This window comes from Oncorhynchus masou, chromosome 31 (genome assembly GCF_036934945.1).
Source record: "Oncorhynchus masou masou isolate Uvic2021 chromosome 31, UVic_Omas_1.1, whole genome shotgun sequence".
Lineage (NCBI taxonomy): Eukaryota > Metazoa > Chordata > Actinopteri > Salmoniformes > Salmonidae > Oncorhynchus > Oncorhynchus masou.
In genome coordinates this window covers 41850083-41874341 of record NC_088242.1, presented here as the reverse complement: position 1 = coordinate 41874341, position 24259 = coordinate 41850083, and the positions used below count along the sequence as shown (strand labels likewise).

At 42.3% G+C, this 24259-nt stretch overlaps 1 protein-coding gene across 2 annotated transcripts in view; it reads right to left on the bottom strand.

Annotated features, from left to right (window-relative positions):
- The window catches only part of LOC135523951 (liprin-alpha-3-like), a 62068-nt gene that overhangs the window by 22300 nt on the left and 15509 nt on the right, over window positions 1–24259 (bottom strand). For both annotated transcript variants that reach the window (XM_064950989.1, XM_064950988.1), the window contains exons 12-20: window positions 19504–19635; window positions 19309–19371; window positions 18741–18820; window positions 13865–14009; window positions 11568–11761; window positions 10859–11105; window positions 10208–10344; window positions 9880–10001; window positions 9069–9247 (exon numbers count right to left, since the gene is read on the bottom strand). In XM_064950989.1, coding sequence (XP_064807061.1) covers window positions 9069–9247; window positions 9880–10001; window positions 10208–10344; window positions 10859–11105; window positions 11568–11761; window positions 13865–14009; window positions 18741–18820; window positions 19309–19371; window positions 19504–19635 — 1299 coding nt within the window. The remainder of the gene's footprint in view (window positions 1–9068; window positions 9248–9879; window positions 10002–10207; window positions 10345–10858; window positions 11106–11567; window positions 11762–13864; window positions 14010–18740; window positions 18821–19308; window positions 19372–19503; window positions 19636–24259) is intronic.

Below are 24259 nucleotides of genomic sequence, written 5' to 3'. Positions count from 1 at the left end.
AATCTGTAGTACAGCCGGGAGGCAAGGTGGGCCATGTTTTTCACTCGTTTTGTGTTTACCCTCTCTTACAGACCAGGCTCCCAGAACTTTAAGGCAGATGCATGGTCCCGGCTGTATGACACAGAGGAGCGGTCCATGGATCCCACTCCCATACTCCCAGTCTCTTGTTTGGTGGTGCCGGTAGTGTGGGAGCTGGACGCAGACATTGAGCGGGCGTCACGTGCAGAGCCCTCTCCACATCAGTGTCAAGCTGGGCATCTGTACGTTCCGTCTGCTGTCCGCGACCGATTGATCTATTGGGCTCACACGTCACCCTCCTCTGGTCATCCTGGGATAGGTCGGACGATGCGCTGTCTTGATGGGAGGTACTGGTGGCCCACTTTAGCTAAGGACGTGAGGTTTTATGTTTCCTCCTTCTCAGTGTGCGCCCAGTGCAAGGCTCCTCGACACCTGCCCAGAGGTAAGTTACAACACTTACCCGTTCCACAATGGCCCTGGTCGAACCTGTCGGTGGAATTTTAAACTGATCTTCCACCTTCACAGGGTAACACCATGATCCAGGTCATTGTGGATCATTTTTCTAAGTCCTGTCGTCTCCACCCTTTGCCCGGGCTCCCTACGGCCTTACAAACCGCAGAGGTCCTGTTTACACACGTTTTCCGGCTCTATGGGGTGCCTGAGGATATAGTGTCTGATCGGGGTCCCCAGTTCATATCAAGCGTCTGGAAGGCGTTCATGGAATGTCTGGGGGTCTCGGTCAGCCTTTCCTCAGGTTTTCACCCCAAGAGTAATGGGCAGGTGGAGAGAGTTAACCAGGATGTGGGTAGGTTTCTACAGTCTTATTGCCAGGACCGGCCAGAGGAGTGGGCGAAGTTTGTGCCCTGGGCAGAGATGGCCCAGAACTCGCCACTCCTCCACTAACCTTTCTCCCTTTCAATGTGTATTAGGGTATCAGCCGGTTCTGGCTCCTTGGCATCAGAGTCAGAACGAGGCTCCTGCGGTGGACAATTGGTTCCCGCACGCGGAGGAAATCTGGAAGGCTGCCCACATCCACCTTCAGCGCGCCATACTGCGCCAGAAAGTTGGCGCAGACCGTCACCGCAGTGAGGCCCCAGTGTTCGCACCAGGGGACAGGGTCTGGCTCTCGACCTGAAACCTGCACCTCCGCCTGCCCTGCCGGAAGCTGGGTCCGCGGTTTGTGGGGCCGTTTAAAGTCCAAGGACAGTGAACAAGGTATGTTATAGGTTACAGCTACCCACCAATTACCGCATGAACCCCTTGTTCCATGTGTCTCTCCTCAGGCCGGTGGTGGCTGGCCCGCTCCAGGAGGCTGAAGTGCGGGATTTTCCTCCGCCCCCTCTGGACATCGAGGGGTCCCGGCGGACTCCGTTTGATCCATCTTGGATTCGAGACGTCGGGCGAGGGGCCTTCAGTACCTCGTGGACTGGGAGGGTTACGGTCTGGAGGAGAGATGCTGGGCTCCGGTGGAGGACGTATTAGATTCTTCCATGCTGCGAGAATTCCACCATCTCCATCCGGATCGCCCTGCACCTCGCCCTCCGGGTGCGCGACGGGTCCTCGTACCCACTTGTTTATTGTTTACATTTAGTGTTTGGAGTATGTTTTGTTTATCGTTATTAAATAACTCCATTACACTCAGTTTGATTCTCCTGCGCCTGACTTCCATGCCACCGAAACACACGACTCTGACAGGTCCTTAGGAAACTATGCAATATTAGTTTTTTTAATGTATTTTTTATGCAATTTTTCTTACATTGTTAGCCCAGGAAATCTCAAGTGTTATTACATACAGCCGGGGAGAACTATTGGATATAAAAGCGATGACAACTTATCAACATTACGACCAGGAGTAAGTCTTTCCCGAAGCGGATCCTTTGTTCAGAACCTCCGCCCTGGACATGGGATCTTATCCCAGAAGCTGACCCATAACAATGCGGTCGCCGCAGGAGAGGCAGACGGAGCGGCCTACTGGTCAGACTCAGAAAGCGAGCACACCATCCACTGCTCCCGAGCATATTACTCGGCAATGTCCAATCTCTAGATAACAAGGTAAACAAATTTAGGGTACGAGTTGCCTTCCAGAGAGACATCAGAGATTGTAACATTCTCAGTTTCACGGAAATATGGCTCACTCGAGTCGCTACAGTCACCCGGTTTCTTCATGCATCGCGCTGACAGAAATAAACATCTCTCTGGTAAGAAGAAGGGCGGGGGTGTATGCCTTATGATTAACGACTCATGGTGTAATCACAACAACATACAGGAACTTAAGTAATTTTGCTCACCTGACCTAGACCTTACAATCAAATGCCGACCGCATTATCTTCCAAGATTATTCTCTTCGATATCGATTATAGTCACAGCTGTGTATACCCCCCCCTCCCCCCCAAAGGGCCCTGAAAGAACTTCACTGGACTCTATGTAAACTTGAAACCATACATCTTGAGGCTCCATTTATTGTAGCTGGGGATTTTAACAAAGATAACATGAGAATGAGACTTTCTAAATTCTATCAGCATATCGAATGTGAGACATGGGCTGCTAGCATTCTGGATCATTGCTACTCTAACTTCTGCGATGGCCAGAAAGCCTTCCCCTGCCCTGCCTTCGGCAAATCTGACCATAACTCCACTTTGTTGCTCCCAGCCTATAGACAGAAACTAAAACAGGAAATGCCCATGCTCAGGTCCTTCAAACACTGGTCTGACCAATCGGATTCCACGCTTCAGGATTGCTTCTATCACGTGGACTGGGATATGTACTGGATAGCCTCAGACAACAACATTGATGTATACGCTGACTTGGTGGATGAGTTTATTTGCAAGTGCATCGGAGATGTCATACCCACTGTGACTATTAAAACATGTCCTAACCAAAAAACGTGGATTGATGGCAGCATTAGCCCAAAACTGAAAGCTCGAACCCCCGCTTTTAATCATTGCAAGGCAACTGGAAAAATTCCCGAATACAAACAGTGCAGCAATTCCCTACGCAAGGCAATCAAACAAGCAAAGCGTCAGTATAGAGACAAAGAGTCGCAGTTCAACGGCTCAATCACAAGATGTATGTGGCAGGTTCTACAGCCAATCACGGATTACAAAAAGAAAACCAGCCCCGTCGCGGACATCGACGTCTTGCTCCTAGACAAATTAAACAACGTCTTTGCTCGCTTTGAGGACAATACAGTGCCACAGACATGGGCCGCTACCAAAGCCTGTGGGCTCTCCTGCTCCATGGCCAAACGCGAGTAAAACATTTAAATTGGTTAACCCTGGCAAGGCTGCCGGCCCAGACGCCATCCCTAACCACATCCTCAGAGCATGCACATTTACGGACATATTCAATCAATCTCTATCCAAGTCTGTTGTCCCCACATGTTTCAAGATGGCCACAATTGTTCCCAAGAAAGCTAAGGAAACTGAACTAAATCACAATCGCCCCATAGCACTCACTTCTGTCATCATGAAGTGCTTTGAGAGACTAGTCAAGGAGCATATCACCTCCACCCTACCAGATACCCTAGACCACTCCAATAGGTCCACTGACGATGCAATCGCCATAACACTGCACACTGCACTAACCCATCTGGACAAGAGGAATACCTATGTAATAATGCTGTTCATTGATTACAGCTCAGCATTTAACACCATAGTACCCTCCAAACTCATCATTAAGCTCGAGACCCTGGGTTTTGACCACGCCCTGTGCAACTGGGTCCTGGACTTCCTGACGGGCCACCCTCGGGTGGTGAGGGTAGGAATCTCCACCCCGCTGATCCTCAACACTGGGGCCCCACAAGGGTGCGTTCTCAGCACTCTCTTGTACTCCCTGTTCACCCATGACTGCGTGGCCATGCACGCCTCCAACTCAATCATCAAGTTTGCAGACAACACTACAGTGGTAGGCTTGATTACCAACAACGACGACGAGACGGCCTACAGGGAGGAAGTGAGGGCCCTCGGAGTGTAGTGTGAGGAAAATAACCTCACACTCAATGTCAACAAAAAAAAGAAGACGATCATGGATTTCAGGAAACAGCAAAGGGAACAGCCCCCTATCCACATCGACGGGACAGTAGTGGAGAAGGTGGAAAGTTTTATGTTCTTCGGCGTACACATTACGGACAAACTGAAATGGTCCACCAACACCGACAGCGTGGTGAAGAAGGTGCAGCAGCGCCTCTTCAACCTCAGCAGGCTGAAGAAATTTGATTGTCACCAAAAACATTCAAACTTTAACAGATGCACAATCAAGAGCATCCTGTCGGGCTGTATCACAGCCTGTTATGGCAACTGCTCCGCCCACAACCGTAAGGCTCTCCAGAGGGTTGTGAGGTCTGCACAATGCATCATTGGGGGCAAACTACCTGCCCTCCAGGACACCTACATCCCCCGATGTCACAGGAAGGCCAAAAAGATCATCAAGAACAACAACCACCCGAGCCACTGCCTGTTCATCCCACTATCATCCAGAAGGCGAGGTCAGTACAGGTGCATCAAAGCGGGGACCGAGAGACAGAAAAACAGCTTCTATCTCAAGGCCATCAGACTGTTTAACAGCCATCACTAACTTTGAGTGGCTGCTGCCAACATACTGACTCAACTCTAGCCACTTTAATAATTAAAAATGGATGTAATAAATGTATCACTAGCCACTTTAAACAATGCCACTTTATATAATGTTTAAATACCCTACATCACTCATCTCATATGTATATACTGTTATATACTATACTATTGCCTATGCCATTTGGCCATTGCTCATTCCTGTATCTATGTACATATTCTTATTCATTCCTTTACACTTGTGTGTATAAGGTAGTTGTTGTGAAATTGTTAGATTACTTGTTACATATTCTTGCATGGTCGGAACTAGAAGCACAAGCATTTCGCAACACTCGCATTAACATCTGCTCACCATGTGTATGTGACAAATTTGATTTGATTTGTCACTCAGATATGCAAGGAGAGCTTCCCATATAATTGGTGTTCAGAAATGTTACACGTGAGATTATTTAGTAAGTATGTGCCAAACCTCCATCTTCTTGAGGGTGGCTGTGCTCTACTGACTGGCACTGAAGCCAGCAGGACAGAATGATCTGATATACACCTTGGTAAGTACTTACAGCCAGTAGTTAAACTTCCCTTGGCTGCAGGAAAACGAAATAAGTCAATTCTATAGTAACTGTTATGGACAGGGGAGTAAAATGAGTATTCTTGAACGTTTTAGTTGTGAAATCTCCATGTCTACAAGTCCAAAATGTTTCATTTCTGCCTTTAACATTTTAGCTGCCTGTATGAGGTTGATATTTTTAGAGGAAGATCCATCACTGGAAGGGTCCAGGTTAACATACTCTGATGATGGGCATGTTAACTTCAAAAAGATGTCTTGGTAAAATGTAGGATCATCATGGTTAGGCCCATACACATTCAAAATGGTAATGGGCTCAGTGTTAATGAAACCTTGAAATGGTCACAAACTTACCCCCTTGGTCTTTAATCTGAGATTGTATCTGAAAGGGGCAATGCTTATGGCCACCCCTCCTCCCGAGAGGTGAAAGATGAATAGTACGCTTGACCCACCCACTCTCTCTTCAGTTTATCATGCTCAGAGTCAGTCAGGTGTGCCTCCTAAATAAGATCTATATCAACCTTACGCTGCTTTAGATCATTCAGAATGTGTTTGCGCTTGACTGGGCATTTAGTACCCATAATGTTAAGTGACTGGGCAATTAGTACCCCTAATGTTAAGTGACTGGGCATTTAGTACCCCTAATGTTAAGTGACTGGGCATTTAGTACCCCTAATGTTAAGTGACTGGGCATTTAGTACCCCTAATGTTAAGTGACTGGACATTTAGTACCCCTAATGTTAAGTGACTGGGCATTTAGTACCCATAATGTTAAGTGACTGGTCATTTAGTACCCCTAATGTTAAGTGACTGGGCATTTAATACCCCTAATGTTAAGTGACTGGGCATTTAGTACTCATAATGTTAAGTGACTGGGCATTTAGTACCCATAATGTTAAGTGACTGGGCATTTAGTACCCCTAATGTTAAGTGACTGGGCATTTAGTACCCATAATGTTAAGTGACTGGGCATTTAGTACCCCTAATGTTAAGTGGCATAAATGTATAGTTATTAGGTGCCGACATATTTAAAGAAAATAAGAAATAGGGAAAAGGAAAGAAACAAAATTGCGTTGAGTGTATTCAAATTGTACAAAATGAAATGATGAAAGTATAAAGTAGTAAACATCTCATGAACTAATAGCCTGACCCTACCACAAACCCACCCAACCCCCACCCCAACTGAGGGAGTTAAAGACCCCATATCTTTAGACGCTAGTATTTAAGCTAGATTTACCTGCTATGCATAGCATCGCTCTAATTAGATTCATTCTAAATTATATGTATATGGAATTAGAAGTATATTGACTGTTCCTTGTAGCATGAAAATATTGTTAGTCAAGTAAGAAAATACAATTTGATTTCAACAATAATGACTGTAATATTTAACCCCACTTGAGCATGTCTCAACAACAACAAAACACTTGGGTGCATCCATAGTCACCAACAGAGCCTACCCTTATCCCTGCCTCAGTATCACTAGCATACATCTCTAACAGTAAACAAGCAAACGTAATTGTAGCTAAAATTCCCCGACGTAATAACATAGTTTGGCTTGAAACCCAGTCAAAAGCCACATAACTATTTAACCAAATCCGACCTCTCTGCGTAAAATAAAACTATACAGTAAAAATGTAACTACCTGGCATAGTGTGGATGTATAGTAGCTATAGGTACACCCTTGTAAACCTAGAGAGTTGGCTAAATAGCACAGCCAGCATTAGCTATGATCCAACTTTACCTCGCCAGTCATTATCATGCTAGCCATCTAGCCAGCCGTTTCCTGGAGGGGGTAGATCCAGAATTTTGGGATTCCATTCCTGTAGAAAGGAGATTGCGTCTCTTCCCTCCATGGCCTCCGGGAAATCTTGAAGTTTCGTAATAATAAAATGTATCCTCGAGTTTAGAGATGGCGTCCTCCAACCTCTTGTATTTTTGGTCCATTTCTTCGCGGACGTCCAGGATGGCAGCCTGGTGGTCAGCATGGTCTTTTTCTAACTCGTCTCTTTGTGACTTTCTGGTCTTCGTGGAGTTTATCGACCACTACATCAATTTTGCTGAGGCGTTCAGAAAGTGTCTCTTGGATTTTTGTTTTACCTTTGTCCATCTCCATTCTGAACCATGCTGGTGCTTCTTCCAAGCTAGCATCCTCCGAGGCCAAAGAAGGGCAGTCAGAGAGAGTCATTTTTCCATGCTTCATCTGAGGCTTTGAAATATTGGGCATCTTTTGCTTTGGCGATACAGTAGATGTTTTAACTTCCAAATCACTATTAACGAACAGGTAAACCGTGTCAAAATGGCTTCATTTTTCTAAAGTTCGAGGACGCTACGCAGACACGTCTTGTTAGAGCTTCGCCATTGTCGGAAGTCCCATGAAGACACAGTCTTGAAAATCTGTGTCATCGTGTGTCATGATGAAATTGCGCACCTGCTAAAATTGGTTTCCTATTGAACATACTTCTTTCTGAAAGATTTATTATAGTTTGATTTCATTTTAGGGTTTCCGAGGAGTAAATACAAACGTCTTTTGACTTGTTGAAACTATGTTCAGGGGTAGATTTTTGTATTTCTTTCTCTGCACGTTGAACGAGTGGATTACTCAAATTGATGGCGCCAACTATACAGACTTTTTGGGATATAAAAAATTATTTTATCTAACAAAACAACACTCCATGTTATCTCTGGAATTTTTTTTATGTGGGGCGCCATCCTCAAACAATCACATGGCATGTTTTCACTGTAATAGCTACTGTATATTGAACAGTGCAGTTAGATTAACAAGAATTCAAGCTTTCAGCCTATATAAGACACTTATGTACCTAAATGTTTAACTGCTATAATAACTATTAGAATTTATTTGAATTACCGCCCTCCAGTTTGACTGGAAATTGTACCGCCAGTGGTACACTGATCCCGAAAAGGTTTTAACATCCGCTAACCAGGTGTATGTGACCAATAACATTTTATTTGATTTGGCATTAACTGTTCAGAGACTGCGTAAATCAGGCCATAATGGTCAAATTGCTGCAACAACAAAAAAAACTCTAAAGGACACCAATAATAAGAAGATTACTTCTTAATCTGTCTTTGGTCTGATGAGTCCAAATTTGAGATTGTTGGTTCCAACCGCCATGTCTTAGTGAGATGCAGAGTAGGTGAACGGATGATCTCTGCATGTGTGGTTCCCACCGTGAAGCATGGAGGAGGTGGTGTGATGGTGTGGGGGTGCTTTGCGGGTGACACTGTCTGTGATTTATTTAGAATTCATGGCACACTTAACAAGCATGGCTACCACAGCATTCTGCAGCGATACGCCATCCCACCTGGTTTGCGCTTAGTTGGACTATCATTTGTTTTTCAACAGGACAATGACCTAATTCACCTCCAGGCTGTGTAAGGGCCATTTGACCAAGAAGGAGAGTGATGGAGTGCTGCATTAGATGACCTGGCCTCCACAATCACCTGACCTCAACCCAATTGAGATGATTTGGGATGAGTTGGACCTCAGAGTGAAGGAAAAGCAGCCAACAAGTGCTCAGCATATGTGGGAACTGCTTCAAGACTGTTGGAAAAGCATTCCTCGTGAAGCTGGTTGAGAGAATACCAAGTGTTCAAAGCTGTCATCAAGGCAAAGGGTGGATACTTTGAGGAATCTCAAGTATAAAATATATTTTGATTTGTTTAACTGTTTTGGTTACCACATGATCCCATATTTGTTATCTCATAGTTTTGTTGTCTTCACTATTAATCTACAATGTAGAAAATAGTAAAAAAAATAAGGAAGAACCCATGAATGAAAAGGTGTGTCCAAACTTTTGACTGGTACTGTACTCATAATTAAATGGAGCACCTTCAGGTAAAACACTGCACATCATTAATGATTTCCTCCCAGATAGTTAACCAATGAGACAACATACCTCAAGCCATGTGACCACGGTGGGGCCATCCCATGAGGCAAAGGGCAGACCCTGACGACAGGCTTGTTCTAGCAGGTCTTGCTTCTTCCTGCTGCGGCGATCTTTCTCCACGGTGCCAGTTCCCATCTTGGCCAGGCCCAGGGGGTCGGCTGATCCCAGGTCATCAGAGGGCGTGGAGGCTGAGGTCAAAGGTCACTGCTTAAACCACAGGTGTCAACTCATTCCACGGAGGGCAGAGTGTCTGGGTTTTCACTCCTCCCTTGTACTTGATTGATGAATTAAGTTCACTAATTAGTAAGGAACTCCCCACACCTGGTTGTCTAGGGCTTAGTTGAAAGGAAAACACCTACAGACACTAGGCCCTCCATTGAATGAATGAGCTTGACACTGGCTTAAACAACCTCTGTCTAGGACAGGGTTCACCATCCCTGTTCCTGGAGAGCTACCCTCCTGTAGGTTTTCGCTCCAACCCCAGTTGTAACTCACCTGATTCAGCTTGTCAACCAGCTAATTATTAGAATCAGGTGTGCTATATTAGGGTGGAGTAAAAACCTACAGGACTGTAGCTCTCCAGGAACAGGGTTGAAGACCATGTCTAGGAATACTCCACATGATTACTGGAAAATCGGTTTTGCCATCGTTTTTTCTTCTTAAAACTGAAAGTAGCTGACCTTGTTGTATATGTCTTTAGGGTAAATTATATTACTGTTATATTGTGAATAATAGTGTATACTGTATCAGTGTGCAGGCAACCTTACATTGTTTTTAACCCTCATAACACACACATGGTTAACACTCTATATTTACTTACCCAGAGAGGCAGACTGACTCCCAGGTCCTCCAATCCTCCCTTTCTCCTTCTTTCCAAACAGGCGTCCAATGGATGACTTGATGCTCTTCTTCTTGCTGGCTTTGTGGAGAGAGTCCTGACTACTGTTGGTTGCACCATCAGCAGACAGACGGACAAATTAATCTCAGAACATCACTGGTGACACATCACTGATCTAGTTGGTAATCTATTCTATATGTATTCTATTGGCTAGCTATTTTATATATATATATATTTTCTTTATTTCAACGGGAAGTGAATTATATTACCTAGCTTACTAACAAACACCACACTAAAGTCATTTCTGTACCTGCAGAATTCGCGGTGATCATCCAGCCCCGCACCTGGGTGTGTGTGAGTCATTCTGTCTAATTGCAGAGCGCGAGGAACTGGAGGGGTAGATTCAATCAGGGCTAGCGCCCGGCAGTCGTCGCTCTCTTTGCTGTTCTGTATTGACAGAGAATCAGTTCAATTGAGTCACTGTAGACAACTCTAATACATTTTAATTGCTGTAGGAATATGTATTCATTCAAGTAACCGTGCTAGTTTAATTCATTTGGAACCCTATAGACAGTTCAACCCATTTAAATCACATTAGAAAACTATTTTTATTTGTTGTACTGTAAACAATTCAGCTCATTTAAGTCACAGCACACTTGAGACTTGCAGCAACAATAATACCAGATTGGCATAATTGTTTTTCTCGTGCAGCCACATGAGAATATATTTAGAAGACCAAACACACAAACAAACACAGTGTAGAAATAAAGAAGAGGCTCCTTTACCCAGCGGGTAAAACTATTGAAATTATGTTACAACTAGGCTATAACCAGTTCTGATTGTAAACTGACATATGTCATTTCAACTAGCCTTACCCGTTGGGGAGCAACAACCAAGAAGCGCACATTGAAATGCTAGATGTGTCCAAACACAGACAGCCACCAGCAGTACGGTACTGTACCTGTCTGTCTGACTCTCGGGCAGGGGAATGTGACAGTTGGGGGGTGGAATGTCCAGAGCTAGGGGGAGACGGGGAGGCCAAGGTGGAGGAAGTGAGGGAGGGGGTCATGTAGCCCCTCCCCACACTCTCCCTGCCCCCGCCCAGTGAGGAGGGGGGGAGAGGGTTGGAGTCCATGGCCACGCTGCTCACCCGGCTCTCGATCTCCTCCGCCCTCAGCTCAGTGCTCTCCTTCTCCTCCTGGATCAGCCTGAGAGGAGAGTGGAGGAGAAAGGGGAGGAAAGGAAGAGTGATGAGACAGAAAGGGGCAAGTGGAGGGCATTGGAGAAGTGAGGAAATGAGAAAAAATGAGAAGAAAGAGAAGGGAGAAAAATAGGAAAATGACTTCTGAGGAAAGCTCAAAGAGATGTTTGCGGTATCACTATTTTATAATATGCATGTGCAATAAACCTCTGGCTTGAGTAAAGCAAGGGAGTTTGAGTTTTTCCAACTGTATCGGTGTTATTATTCACTCCTGGTTTAGACAAAGCAGAGTGGAAAAGCAAAGAGAGGTCGATTTTTAGAAATTGTTTTGACCTCTGGATCTCCCATTGAATGGGACAGAGGATATAGTAAGAGTGCAGTTTATTGACGTATTTCTGAGGCAATTTTTGGTCCGTTAGGAATTCAGTCAAACCCAGCAATCCTGTTTGCGTTGTACCAGAAGACTTACTTGATCTCCTTGTTGATGGCCTCCAGTTGCTCCTGCAGCATGATGGCGAGGGTCTGCACGTCCGTCTGTCCACTGGGCGAGAGCAGCTCCGAGCCAAACAGGGTCTCCCTGTCCTCCTCGTCGTCTGAGCAGCCCCCTTCAGTCCCCCCCTCAAACCTGGGACCCAGCATGGTGCCACTATCCCTCTCTCCATACTGCAGAAAGACCGAGGAGGAGAAAGAAAGAAAGAAAGAAAGAAAGAAAGAAAGAAAGAAAGAAAGAAAAGAGAAAATAAGAGATGACTTGGAATGCTGTTAGCTACACTGTAAAAAACAAAGCTTGATGATGAGTTGGTTATTTGAAAACCGCTGTGAAACGTTTCACTTAAATTGGCTGGGTGCAACAAATATAGCCACTTCAAGGCATGCCTTAAAATATGTTAATGAGCCAGTGATTTACTGTTGAAATTAGAGAAATGTCTTACAGTGTACTTTTATCCTTGCATGTCAAATCAAGACTCAAAAGAAATGGCCCCAATGTGTAGGAGTGACAGGTCACTCAGTCAATCATAAATCATTAAAACACAAAATTGGGCACCATCCAGAAAGCTAGACTGGTCCAAGACTGTACATTGTGGGACAGGAGTTGAAAACCTTACAAAGGCAGCAAAGCTGTTGAAATGTTGGTATTTATTCAATTGCATTGGACCACATACAGTGCCTTCGGAAAGTATTCAGACCCCTTGACTTTTCCCACATTTTATTACGTTAAAACCTCATTCTGAAATGTATTAAATAGTTTTTTCACTCATCAATCTACACACAATAGCCGATAGTGACGAAGCAAAAAACAATATTTTTAAAGATTTTTGCTAATGAATTTAAAAAAAATGAAATATATAATTTACACAAGTGTTCAGACCCTTTTATTCAGTACTATGTTGAATCACCTTTGGCAGCGATTATAGCATTGAGTCTTCTTGGGTATGACGCTACAAGCTTGGTACACCTATACTTGGGGAGTTTCTTCCATTCTTCTCTGCGAATCCTCTCAAGCTTTATCACAGCTGCTGCACAGCTATTTTCCGCTCTCTCCAGAGATGTTCGATCAGGTTCAAGTGCAGGCTCTGGCTTGGGCCACTCAAGGCTTCCAGAGTCTTGTCCCAAAGCCACTCCTGCATTGTCTTGGCTGTGTGTTTAGGGTCGTTGTCCTGTTGGAAGGTGAACCGTCACCCCAGTCTGGGGCCCTGAGCACTTTAGAGCAGGTTTTCATGAATGATCTCTCTGTACTTGGCTCCGTTCATCTTTGCCTCGATGCTTACTAGTCTCCCAGTCCCTAAAAAACATCCCCACAGCATGTTGCTGTCACTACCAAGCTTCACTATAGGGATAGTGGCAGGTCTCTTCCAGACGTGACACTTGGCATTCAGGCCAAAGAGTTCAATCTTGGTTTCATCAGACCAGAGAATCTTGCTTCTCAAGGGCTGAGAGTCCTTTAGGTGCCTTTTGGCAAACTCCAAGCGGGCTGTCATGTGCCTTTTACTGAAAAGTGGCTTCTGTCTGGCCACTCTACCATAAAGGCCTGATTGGTGGAGTGCTGCAGAGATGGTTGTCCTTCTGGAAGGTTCTCCCATCTCCACAGAGGGCGGCCAGCTCCAGAAAGACTCTTGGTGGTTCCAAATGTCTTCCATTCAAGAATGATGGAGGCCACACTGTGTTCTTGTGTACCTTCAATGCTGCAGAAAAGTTTTGGTACCCCTCCGCAGATCTGTACCTCAACACAATCTAGTCTCGGAGCTCTACGGACAGTTCCTTTGACCTTATGGCTTGGTTTTTGCTCTGACATGCACTGTCAACTGTGGGACCTTATATAGACAGATGTGTGCCTTTCCAAATCATGTCAAATCAATTGAGTTTACCACAGGTGGACTCCAATCAAGTTGTAGAAACATCTCAAGGATGATCAACGGAAACAGGAGGCACCGGAGCTCAATTTCGAGTCTCATAGCAAAGGGTCTGAATACTAATGTAAATAAGATCTTTCAGATTTTTAATTTAGCAAAAATAAAAATAAAACAGTTTTCGCTTTGTTATTATGGGGTATTGTGTGTAGATTGCTGATAATTGTTATTTATTTAATCCATTTTAGAATAAGGCTGTGCAACGTAACAAAATGTGGAAAAAGTCCAGGTCTGAATACTTTACGAAGGCACTCTATTTGCGCAGCCTTTCTTTTCTAGGAGTTGGCTATAGCCAATACGTTATGGGACCAGGCTACTAGGGAGCTACAGTACTGTAGATAGTCCATGAGATCCTCACCTTGTTGCTTTCATCCCTAGGGGAAGCCCATCGGCCACGGTGTGCCCTCCGGACCACCACACCACAGGAGGAGCTGCCATAGCCGGCTGGGAGGGAGCCACCACCCTGGGGGTACCGGAGCTCTGAGGCACTCCCTGAAAGAGATCTTCAAAATAGATTGGAAGGAAGTGAGCTCACATTGCTCGCCCTACAGCATTGGTCACAAACAGTCGATCGCAATAGAACGGTCACTCTCCAAGGCATTCCTAGTTAATGGAGAAACATTTCTATAATAAAGCCTTGCATTCCTACTTTTTTCTGTCTTGCGTTGTTGGCAGTAGGTGCATTTGTTTCAGCTGCCCTGAACACCGGGTAGGTGAAGTATTCCCATTTTGAACCATTTCATGTGTCTGAAGGTACAAACTCTGCATGCTCGGAGAGCAAATCAAGTGCACCTATAGACTTTCTTGTTGATACTGTGATTCCAAAACATCTAAAACCAAGACTAGAAAGAGACTGCTAACAAATACAGCAGTGCTGTTTTTTATGAGTGAGTTCATGTTTAAGTTTCATTCAGCACAGTCAATACTTTTTATTCAAAATGTTATAAGCCATGAAAGGCGCTGCTCCACTTGCGCTGCAACCAGTACTGCAGCTTCAATTAATGAGTAGCAAAGTGTATCAATAGGCTTGATTGGTTATTATTAACAGCTGTGTTTTTAATATCGTGGAATATTTCACTTCACTCTAGTCGTAGTAGTAACAACATGAATTTGTGTATGAGGCAGAAATGATGCGGTGTGACTGGAGTTTTACCATCAGCTCGAAGACGGTTTCCCCTTTTTGGTCAGTCTTAGCGGAGGGGGGAGAACTGAGGGACGGTCCAACGATGAGAGGCAGAACCTCTGATGTTATCCCTCCGCTGAGACTGACCATCAGATGCAGGCACCATCAGTCCAGTAAAATGTAGAAAGCAAATAATTACATTTATGCTCACTTAGCTGTGTCTCCTAAGTAATACAACAAATGATGTATTACCAGTGTGATCATATACATCCATTTTTTAAATACAATTTGATAATGTTTTGAGAGGAACAACATTGGCAGGGTAATTCAATCATAGCCAATATGCAGTGATAATATATTGGGTGTATATTATACTGCACAAAACTCATTGATACAAAACCGTTTTTAATAGATTTTAGTGTTGCATAGGCTTACGTTTTTTAAAGTAATTTTTAAGTTAAACTTTTAAAAAATATCTGTGTTGTAGATCTCAGCCTGCATAGGGCAGTGGTCACCAAAAAAGTTAGTTGACCAGTGCCCAAAAGAGTTTGTCATATTTTGTGAGATGAGAAAATAAAAATACTTTATTCGTTATAGCACATCTTTCAGAATGTATTCCCCTCATTTCCTGAAAAATGTAATGTGACGGTTACATAGGCTAACAAAGGCTAATGTGATTAGCATGAGGTTGTAAGTAACCAGAACATTTCCCAGGACATAGACACATTTGATATTTGCAGAAAGCTTAAATTCTTGTTAATCTAAATGCAATGTCCAATTTACAGTAGCTATTACAGTGAAATAATACCACGCTATTGTTTGAGGAGAGTGCACAGTTCTGAACTTGAAAAGTTATGAATAAACCAATTAGGCACACTTGGGCAAATTTGATAGAACATTTTGAACAGAAATGCAATGGTTCATTGGATCTGGTCTTAAACTTTGCATATACACTGCTGCCATCTTGTAGCCAAAATCTAAATTGTGCCTGGGCTGGGATAATACATTATGGCCTTTTCTCTTGCATTTCAAAGATGATGGTACAAAAAAATCATAAAAAAATTGTTGTTGTTTTTCTTTGTATTTTCTTTTACCAGATCTAATGTGTTATATTCTCCTACATTCATTTCACATTTCTACAAACTTCAGTGTTTCCTTTCAAATGATATCACGAATATGCATATCCTTTCTTCAATGCCTTAGCTACAAGCAGTTAGTTTTGGGTACGTCATTTTAGGCATAACATTTTAAAAAGGGGCGGATCCTTAAGAGCTTTTAATGGGGGAAAAAAATGATTTGTAAATTGAGTGAAATTGTGACATTTTATCCTCAATCACAATATATTCTTTATTTTTTCACACTACATTAGAAAGAAATCTAATGCTACCTCAACTAACAAAAAGTGAGAAGAACAATGTAAACTTAACAGTCATTCTGATTCCAATGTAAAATAGCCTTTTGAGTGACTAAAGCAATATTTATGGATAAAAATGCTAAAAATGTATTTTTTTTCTCTCATGTCAAACTACCAGGAAGTCTGAAAAGACAGGTTGAGTGGGCAGGAGCTAGTAGGATGTTAGGGTGGGGGGGAGCTCACCTTGACTGGCGATTCTTTGAAAACATCTACAGTACAGTAACAGTCAAAGGTTTGGACACACCCACTCATTTAAGGGTTTTTTTTATTTTTACAATTTTTTACATTGTAGAATAATAGTGAAGACATCAAAACTATGAAATAACACATATGGAATCATGTAGTAACCAAAAAGTGTTAAACAAATCAAAATATACATTATATTTGTGACCCGATTCAGGAAACTAGGTGTATGTCCCAAGTCACGACTTCACAGGAGAGCCGGTTGATGGTAAAAAAAATATATTTTTATCAAAACGTTTTTTGGCAGAAATGCCTTCTCAAACATGTGAACTTTCCTGTGCCTTAAAAAATGTGTATGCCATCTGTAAATACGAATAAAATTGTGAAATTACGAGTCTTGTTGGTTAAGCCACATAAAAAGATAGCAATATTTCCACTAGCCATGATTGGCTGAGATAATGAGTGGGCTGGACATGCTGAGAGAGGACTTCGGATTGGCCATATTCAAGGTTTATGTCTATTTTAGCTCATCGGTCTGTGTTGGTAATCCGGTCGAACACGGCATTTAAAAAATATATATTGTGTAGTGGAGCTGCATAAGTGTTTTTCTCCACTTTCACTTTTTTGAAATCAGTGGAAATTGAGCATGATAGCTAAAGAGATGGCGATAACACCTGTTTCCGGATTACATCTTCAATCTAAGGGCAACCGTGGTATGGCATTCCTGACAGGTAGACACGTCCATCATGCATAATGATGTATACAGGTAAGACAGTCTAGCGTTAGCTAGCTCCATTTTCACATATTATACGTTTCTAATTTTGGCAGAAAGTGGTTTTATTTCAAGCTAAAGTGCACTGTTAGCTAGCTAGCTAGCTAATGTTAGCTGGCTGGCTCCCTAGCTGATATTATTATTTGTTTCCCAGAGCCGTTTGCTTTTCTAGTTAGAGCCTAGAGTTAGCTAGCTAACATTGAACCTGGTTGGTTAGCTCCCAGCACTGTGGCATTGTTGTAACTTTGTTTATTGTTGTTTAACTAGCTAATGATAGCTAGCTGGCTCGTTAGCTAACGTTACGTGACATGTGTGATCTTAAATGTTGTTTACCTTGCTAGATATATGTCTTAAACTGAAGTGTACTGTTAGCTACCATTAGCTGGCTGGCTGGAGCTGGCTGGAGGTTATAATTAGTTTCTCAGAGCTGTTTGCTTTTCTAGTTAGAGCCTAACGTTAGACATTGTTGGGACTTTGTTCATTGTCGTTAAACTAGCTAACATTAGCTGGCTGGCTCGTTAGCTAACGATACATGACGTGTGTACAACACCCGTTGAATATCGCGGGTGTCAGTAATTGTCTGCAAAAAAGAGTAATGAAAATGTTGCCAGCAGAGCTGGTTAGGCTGTTTTCATGTTATCCATAGGCAAACAAATCATTGGCCAGAACGTCAAGTGTGTGCTCCGAGAGCGAAATGAGACGGGTGGGGCTAAAGCTTAAGAGGGTGTAAACGATGCTGAATGGGTGTAGATAAAGAAGAGCTCTTCACTAGATACCAAAACATTTAAATGCAATTTTCTCAAAAGTGAGTTTACAAGTTGATCAACGTTCAAAGAAGAGTTACTTTCCCATTGCTCCTCAAATGCAGTGTATGATTTTGTAGCTCTGAGTCTCTAATTTTATCCAATGTAAAAAAAAAAACATTTCCCGTTTTGCTACATAAGTCCGAATCCAAGTTGTAGAAACATCTCAAGGATGATCAATGGAAACAGGATGCACCTGAGCTCAATTTTGAGTCTCATAACAAAGAGTCCCGAATACTTATGTAAATAAGGTGTTTCTGTTTTTTAAAAATTACACATTTGCAAACATTTCTAAAAAACTGTTTTTTGCTTTGTCGTTATGGGTTATTGTGTGTGTGTGTGTGTGTGTGTGTGTGTGTGTGTGTGTGTGTGTGTGTGTGTATTGATGAGGACAATAATTAATTTCATCCATTTTAGAATAAGGCCGTAACATTACAAATACTTTCCGAATGGCTTGTAATGTAAACCACACCCCGCAGCAAACCTTTCTCCTGCGATATTGGTTACAAGGTTTAACTTATTTAAATTTGGTAAGAGAATAAGATTTTACCATTGATGTATTCAAATTAGTATTTTTGTGATGTCACAAAAAGCCCTGAATAATCTTGCCTTCAGCCAGCCTCCTGAATCTAAGTGTTTGACATGGGGGAGGGGACCAGTAACTTTATGATACAATTTTATCAATGTAGAAGCAACAGTCATTTTTCATACTTTGGTAGTCCTATTTTGATCTGGTTTCATCTAATTATCATCCAATTTCATGAAAAACATGATTTTGACTGTCCAGGATCTTAAAAATCAGTGACTTGTCACCAACCATTATTTGTGTTGGTTTTGAGGGTATTAGGGCAAAACATATTGATAATATCTCTGCTCTAAACTCTTTGCTTTGGTCGTCTTAGTATTTATAAATACCCTTGCAGCTCAATTGTGGCTAACCTGGAATAAGAAGAGCCAGGCCTCCCCCTCAGTTGATCCACCTCCAGCTGAATCCTCTCCAGCTCGGCTATGAGCTGGTCCTGGGAGAAAGTGATGGGAGCACAGTACAGGATAACATTATATTCCAGTAAAGAAAAGTGCCTACTTGTTTACATGCATCTATTTCCATACTAAAATAACAAATCAAAGAACACATATACGAATAACTAAAGAACAGACCGAACTGACAAAACTGTCTGTTGGCAAAACCAACATATTGTTATCAGTGCAGAGCAGTGTGACTGGTCTCCAGTTCTCGCAGCGAAACAGACAAACCCTTGCGATGATAGATTAAATTGCATATTGAGACTGGGGAGGGGAAACTATCCACACTAGTATCCCAAAAAGGGTTTGCAAAAGTCAGTGTATAGCCCTAAAAACAACCAATGAGTAAGACCCGAGTCCAAAGTTCTAAATCAGTATAAAGTACTGCTGATGTCCTCATTCCATGTATCGACAGATGTAACGTACAACAACAATGTACATATTGAAATCTGATCAACTGGATACAATAAGGGAAGATATGTACCTTGTTCGCTAAAAGATCATCTTGGACTTTCTTCATGTTTGCTAACTCCTCTGACAGTGCATTCTAGAAGAGTAGAGGAGTGATTATGCCACGTTTACTCATGTTTGCCATTCATTGGTTGATAAAAAAATACTTAGGATTATTGATGGCAATATTAGCTAAATTTAGCATATGGTTAACAATGCTTTATAGTACCTTCTCCTCTAGGGCAGCCATTCTCTCTTTGAGGTGAAGCTGCAGTCGCTCGTTGGACTCAGACAGTAGCTTGTTCACCGTATCCGAGAGGCGTTTGTTGTGTTCGTCATTCATTTTCTCTCTCTGCCTTGCCTGAAACAGATGAAATTACGTAGTGAGGGTCAAGGTTGAGCAGAGAAAAAGCTGAAGAAACCGTGAGCTTTTGGGTAAGAATAAGAGGTCATAAAGTTCATAAAATTGATTGGCCAAAATGGAGGGTAAGGAACACATTGTAACACATGACCACTTTAGCAGGTAAGGTATAGCAGGTATGATGCTTTGTAACTTGTTGTAAACATGTATGAGACTTTATAATAGACCACTGTAAACCCCAAGGCATTTTTTTAATCAAATAATTATAGTAAGTTGAACTCAAAGTTAAGTTATGATAACAAATGAACTTTTTTCACAGCTTGTTCTACTGCAGGTGAATTTTCTAAAATAGTTTTTAATACCTGTGTTTTGCATGTACATTGAGTGATTGATTAATCTTATGCTACACAGAACATAAATGACATACATTTAGTTAGAATGTTTACCCCCTTGACTGAAACGTTTGTTCCAGTTTAAAAGGCTTATGCAATCTCCTCTCACTGTTCCTAACCCTGGCAGTCATTATGAATGCAGGTTGCTGCTGAATTAAAATGTCAACAGATATCTTAACTCTGGCTGAATTCCAATAGGAATTGCACATCACTTTGCAGGCCATCATAATGTGACCTGCAGGTAGTGTTGTAGTGATGGGAAACTAATGCTTTCGGAAGGCTTCGGGGCTTTCACCAAATTGTGCCAACAAACGGTTCATTAATCAGAGCTTCATTATCTGTTCACATTTACATTACATTTAAGTCATTTGTAAAAATAAGAAAAACCCTTAAATGAGTGGGTGTGTCCAAACCTTTGACTGTTATCCTAATGAAGCGACCAAATTGTGCCAACAAACGGTTCATTAATCAGAGCTTCATTATCTGTTCACAATGCACATAAGTGACATCTGCTGGTTAGCAATCAAAATAATAAATAAAAAGCAGCGTGTGATTATCAGAAAATACATTTTTCTCTCCACTGTTTTCATCTAAGCATCTTGTTGCAATGGTAAGTTGCTGGCTATAATAGCCTATAATCAGTTGGAATAAAAGGTATGCATGTTTACTTGTTTTTCCTTCAAGTTTACTATCTTTCAAAAACTGTATCTATGGCACTATTTAGGATTCTTAACACAGATGCACACGATACTAAATAGAAAAACAAATATTTTAACTACAGTGCAGAAATTGTGGTTTCACCTAAATCAAATCAAATGTTATTGGTCACATACACATGTCTAGTAGATGTTATTGCCGGTGTAGCGAAATGCTTGTGCAGCGAAATTCAACTTCATTCGACCTCATACCCCTCACATCCCTGAATGTTCCAAAGTTCACTACTCTACCTGCTAAGCTACCGGTCAGGTGACTACACTGAAGAAAAATATAAATGCAACAATTTCAAAGATTTTACTGAGTTACTGATCATATAAGGAAATCAGTCAATTGAAATAAAGGCCCTAACCTATGGATTTCACATGACTGGGCATAGAGATATACATCTGTTGGTCACGATACACTACATGGCCAAAAGTACGTGGTCACCTGCTCGTTGAACATCTCATTCCAAAATCATGGGCATTAATATGGAGTTGGTCCCCCCCCATTTGCTGCTACACCAGCCTACACTCTTCTGTGAAGGGGACTTGCTTCCATTCAGTCACGAGTATTAGTTAGAACCGGGCACTGATGGGCAATTAGGCCAGACTTGTAGTTGGGTGTTCAAATGCATCCCAAAGGTGTTCAATTGGGTTGAGGTTAGGGCTCTTTGCAGGCCAGTCAAGTTCTTCCACACCGATCTCAACAAGCCATGTCTCTATGGACCTCGCTTTGTGCACGGGAACATTGTCATGCCGAAACAGGAAGAAAACCGTTACACCACCCTTTTCCTTGATGACAGCTTTGCACACTTTTGGCATTCTCTCAACGAGCTTCCCCTGGAATGCTTTTCCAACAGTCTTGAAGGAGTCCCCACATACAGTGCCTTGCGAAAGTATTCGGCCCCCTTGAACTTTGCGACCTTTTTCCACATTTCAGGCTTCAAACATAAAGATATAAAACTGTATTTTTTGTGAAGAATCAACAACAAGTGGGACACAATCATGAAGTGGAACGACATTTATTGGATATTTCAAACTTTTTTAACAAATCAAAAACTGAAAAATTGGGCGTGCAAAATTATTCAGCCCCTTTACTTTCAGTGCAGCAAACTCTCTCCAGAAGTTCAGTTAGGATCTCTGAATGATCCAATGTTGACCTAAATGACTAATGATGATAAATACAATCCACCTGTGTGTAATCAAGTCTCCGTATAAATGCACCTGCACTGTGATAGTCTCAGAGGTCCGTTAAAAGCGCAGAGAGCATCATGAAGAACAAGGAACACACCAGGCAGGTCCGAGATACTGTTGTGAAGAAGTTTAAAGCTGGATTTGGATACAAAAAGATTTCCCAAGCTTTAAACATCCCAAGGAGCACTGTGCAAGCGATAATATTGAAATGGAAGGAGTATCAGACCACTGCAAATCTACCAAGACCTGGCCGTCCCTCTAAACTTTCAGCTCATACAAGGAGAAGACTGATCAGAGATGCAGCCAAGAGGCCCATGATCACTCTGGATGAACTGCAGAGATCTACAGCTGAGGTGGGAGACTCTGTCCATAGGACAACAAGCAGTCGTATATTGCACAAATCTGGCCTTTATGGAAGAGTGGCAAGAAGAAAGCCATTTCTTAAAGATATCCATAAAAAGTGTCGTTTAAAGTTTGCCACAAGCCACCTGGGAGACACACCGAACATGTGGAAGAAGGTGCTCTGGTCAGATGAAACCAAAATTGAACTTTTTGGCAACAATGCAAAACGTTATGTTTGGCGTAAAAGCAACACAGCTCATCACCCTGACCACATCATCCCCACTGTCAAACATGGTGGTGGCAGCATCATGGTTTGGGCCTGCTTTTCTTCAGCAGGGACAGGGAAGATGGTTAAAATTGATGGGAAGATGGATGGAGCCAAATACAGGACCATTCTGGAAGAAAACCTGATGGAGTCTGCAAAAGATCTGAGACTGGGACGGAGATTTGTCTTCCAACAAGACAATGATCCAAAACATAAAGCAAAATCTACAATGGAATGGTTCAAAAATAAACATATCCAGGTGTTAGAATGGCCAAGTCAAAGTCCAGACCTGAATCCAATCGCTAATCTGTGGAAAGAACTGAAAACTGCTGTTCACAAATGCTCTCCATCCAACCTCACTGAGCTCGAGCTGTTTTGCAAGGAGGAATGGGAAAACATTCAGTCTCTCGATGTGCAAAACTGATAGAGACATACCCCAAGCGACTTACAGCTGTAATCACAGCAAAAGGTGGCACTACAAAGTATTAACTTAAGGGGGCTGAATAATTTTGCACGCCCAATTTTTCAGTTTTTGATTTGTTAAAAAAGTTTGAAATATCCAATAAATGTTGTTCCACTTCATGATTGTGTCCCACTTGTTGTTGATTCTTCACAAAAAATTAGGGCACTGTATGCTGAGCACTTGTTGGCTGCTTTTCCTTCACTCTGCGGTCCAACTCATCCCAATCCATCTCAATTGGGTTGAGACCAGGTGATTATGGAGGCCAGGTCATCTGATGCAGCAGAGGTAACTCTGGGTCTTCCTTTCCTGTTGACGGTCCTCATGAGAGCCAGTTTCATCATAGCGCTTGATGGTTTTTGCGACTGCATTTGAAGAAACTGTCAAAGTTCATGAAATGTTCCGCATTGGCTGACCTTCATGTCTTAAAGGAATGATGGACTGTCGTTTCTCGTTGCTTATTTGAGCTGTTCTTGCCATAATATGGAATTTGTATATTCTGTATGCCACCCCTACTTTGTTACAACACAACTGATTCACTCAAACGCATTAAGAAGGAATTAAATTCACAAATTAACTTTAACAAGGAACACCTGTTAATTTAAATGCATTCCAGGTGACTACCTCATGACGCTGTCTTAGAGAATGCCAAGAGTGTACAAAGTTGTCATCAAGGCAGAGGGTGTCTACCTTGAAGAATCTCAAATACTAAACATATTTTGATTTTTTAAATACTTTCTTGGTTACTACATGATTCCATAGGAGTTATTTCATAGTTTTGATGTCTTCAGGTATTCTATAATGTAGAAAATAGTAACAATTAAGAAAAACCCTGGAATGAGTAAGTGTGTACAAACTTTTGACTGGGACTGTACATGTATGTAGAGGGGCGGCAGGTAGCCTAGTGGTTAGAGCATTGGGCCAGTAACCGACAAGGTTGCTAGTTCTAAATCCCTTAGCTGACAAGGTAAGAATCTGTCATGCTGCCTCTGAACAAGGCAGTTAACCCACTGTTCCTAGGCCATCATTGTAAATAAGAATTTGTTCATAAATGCCTTGCCAACTTAACTAAAAAACAAAAACAGAAATAGAGGTAAAGTGACTATGCATGTATAATAAACAGAGAGGAGCACCAGTGTAAAAATGCCTTCAGCTCAGTGCGGATGTTGCCTGTAATCCATGGCTTCTGGTTGGGGTATGTACGTACGGTCACCGTGGGGACGACGTCATCGATGCACTTATTGAGGAAGCCAGTGACTGATGTGGTGTGCTC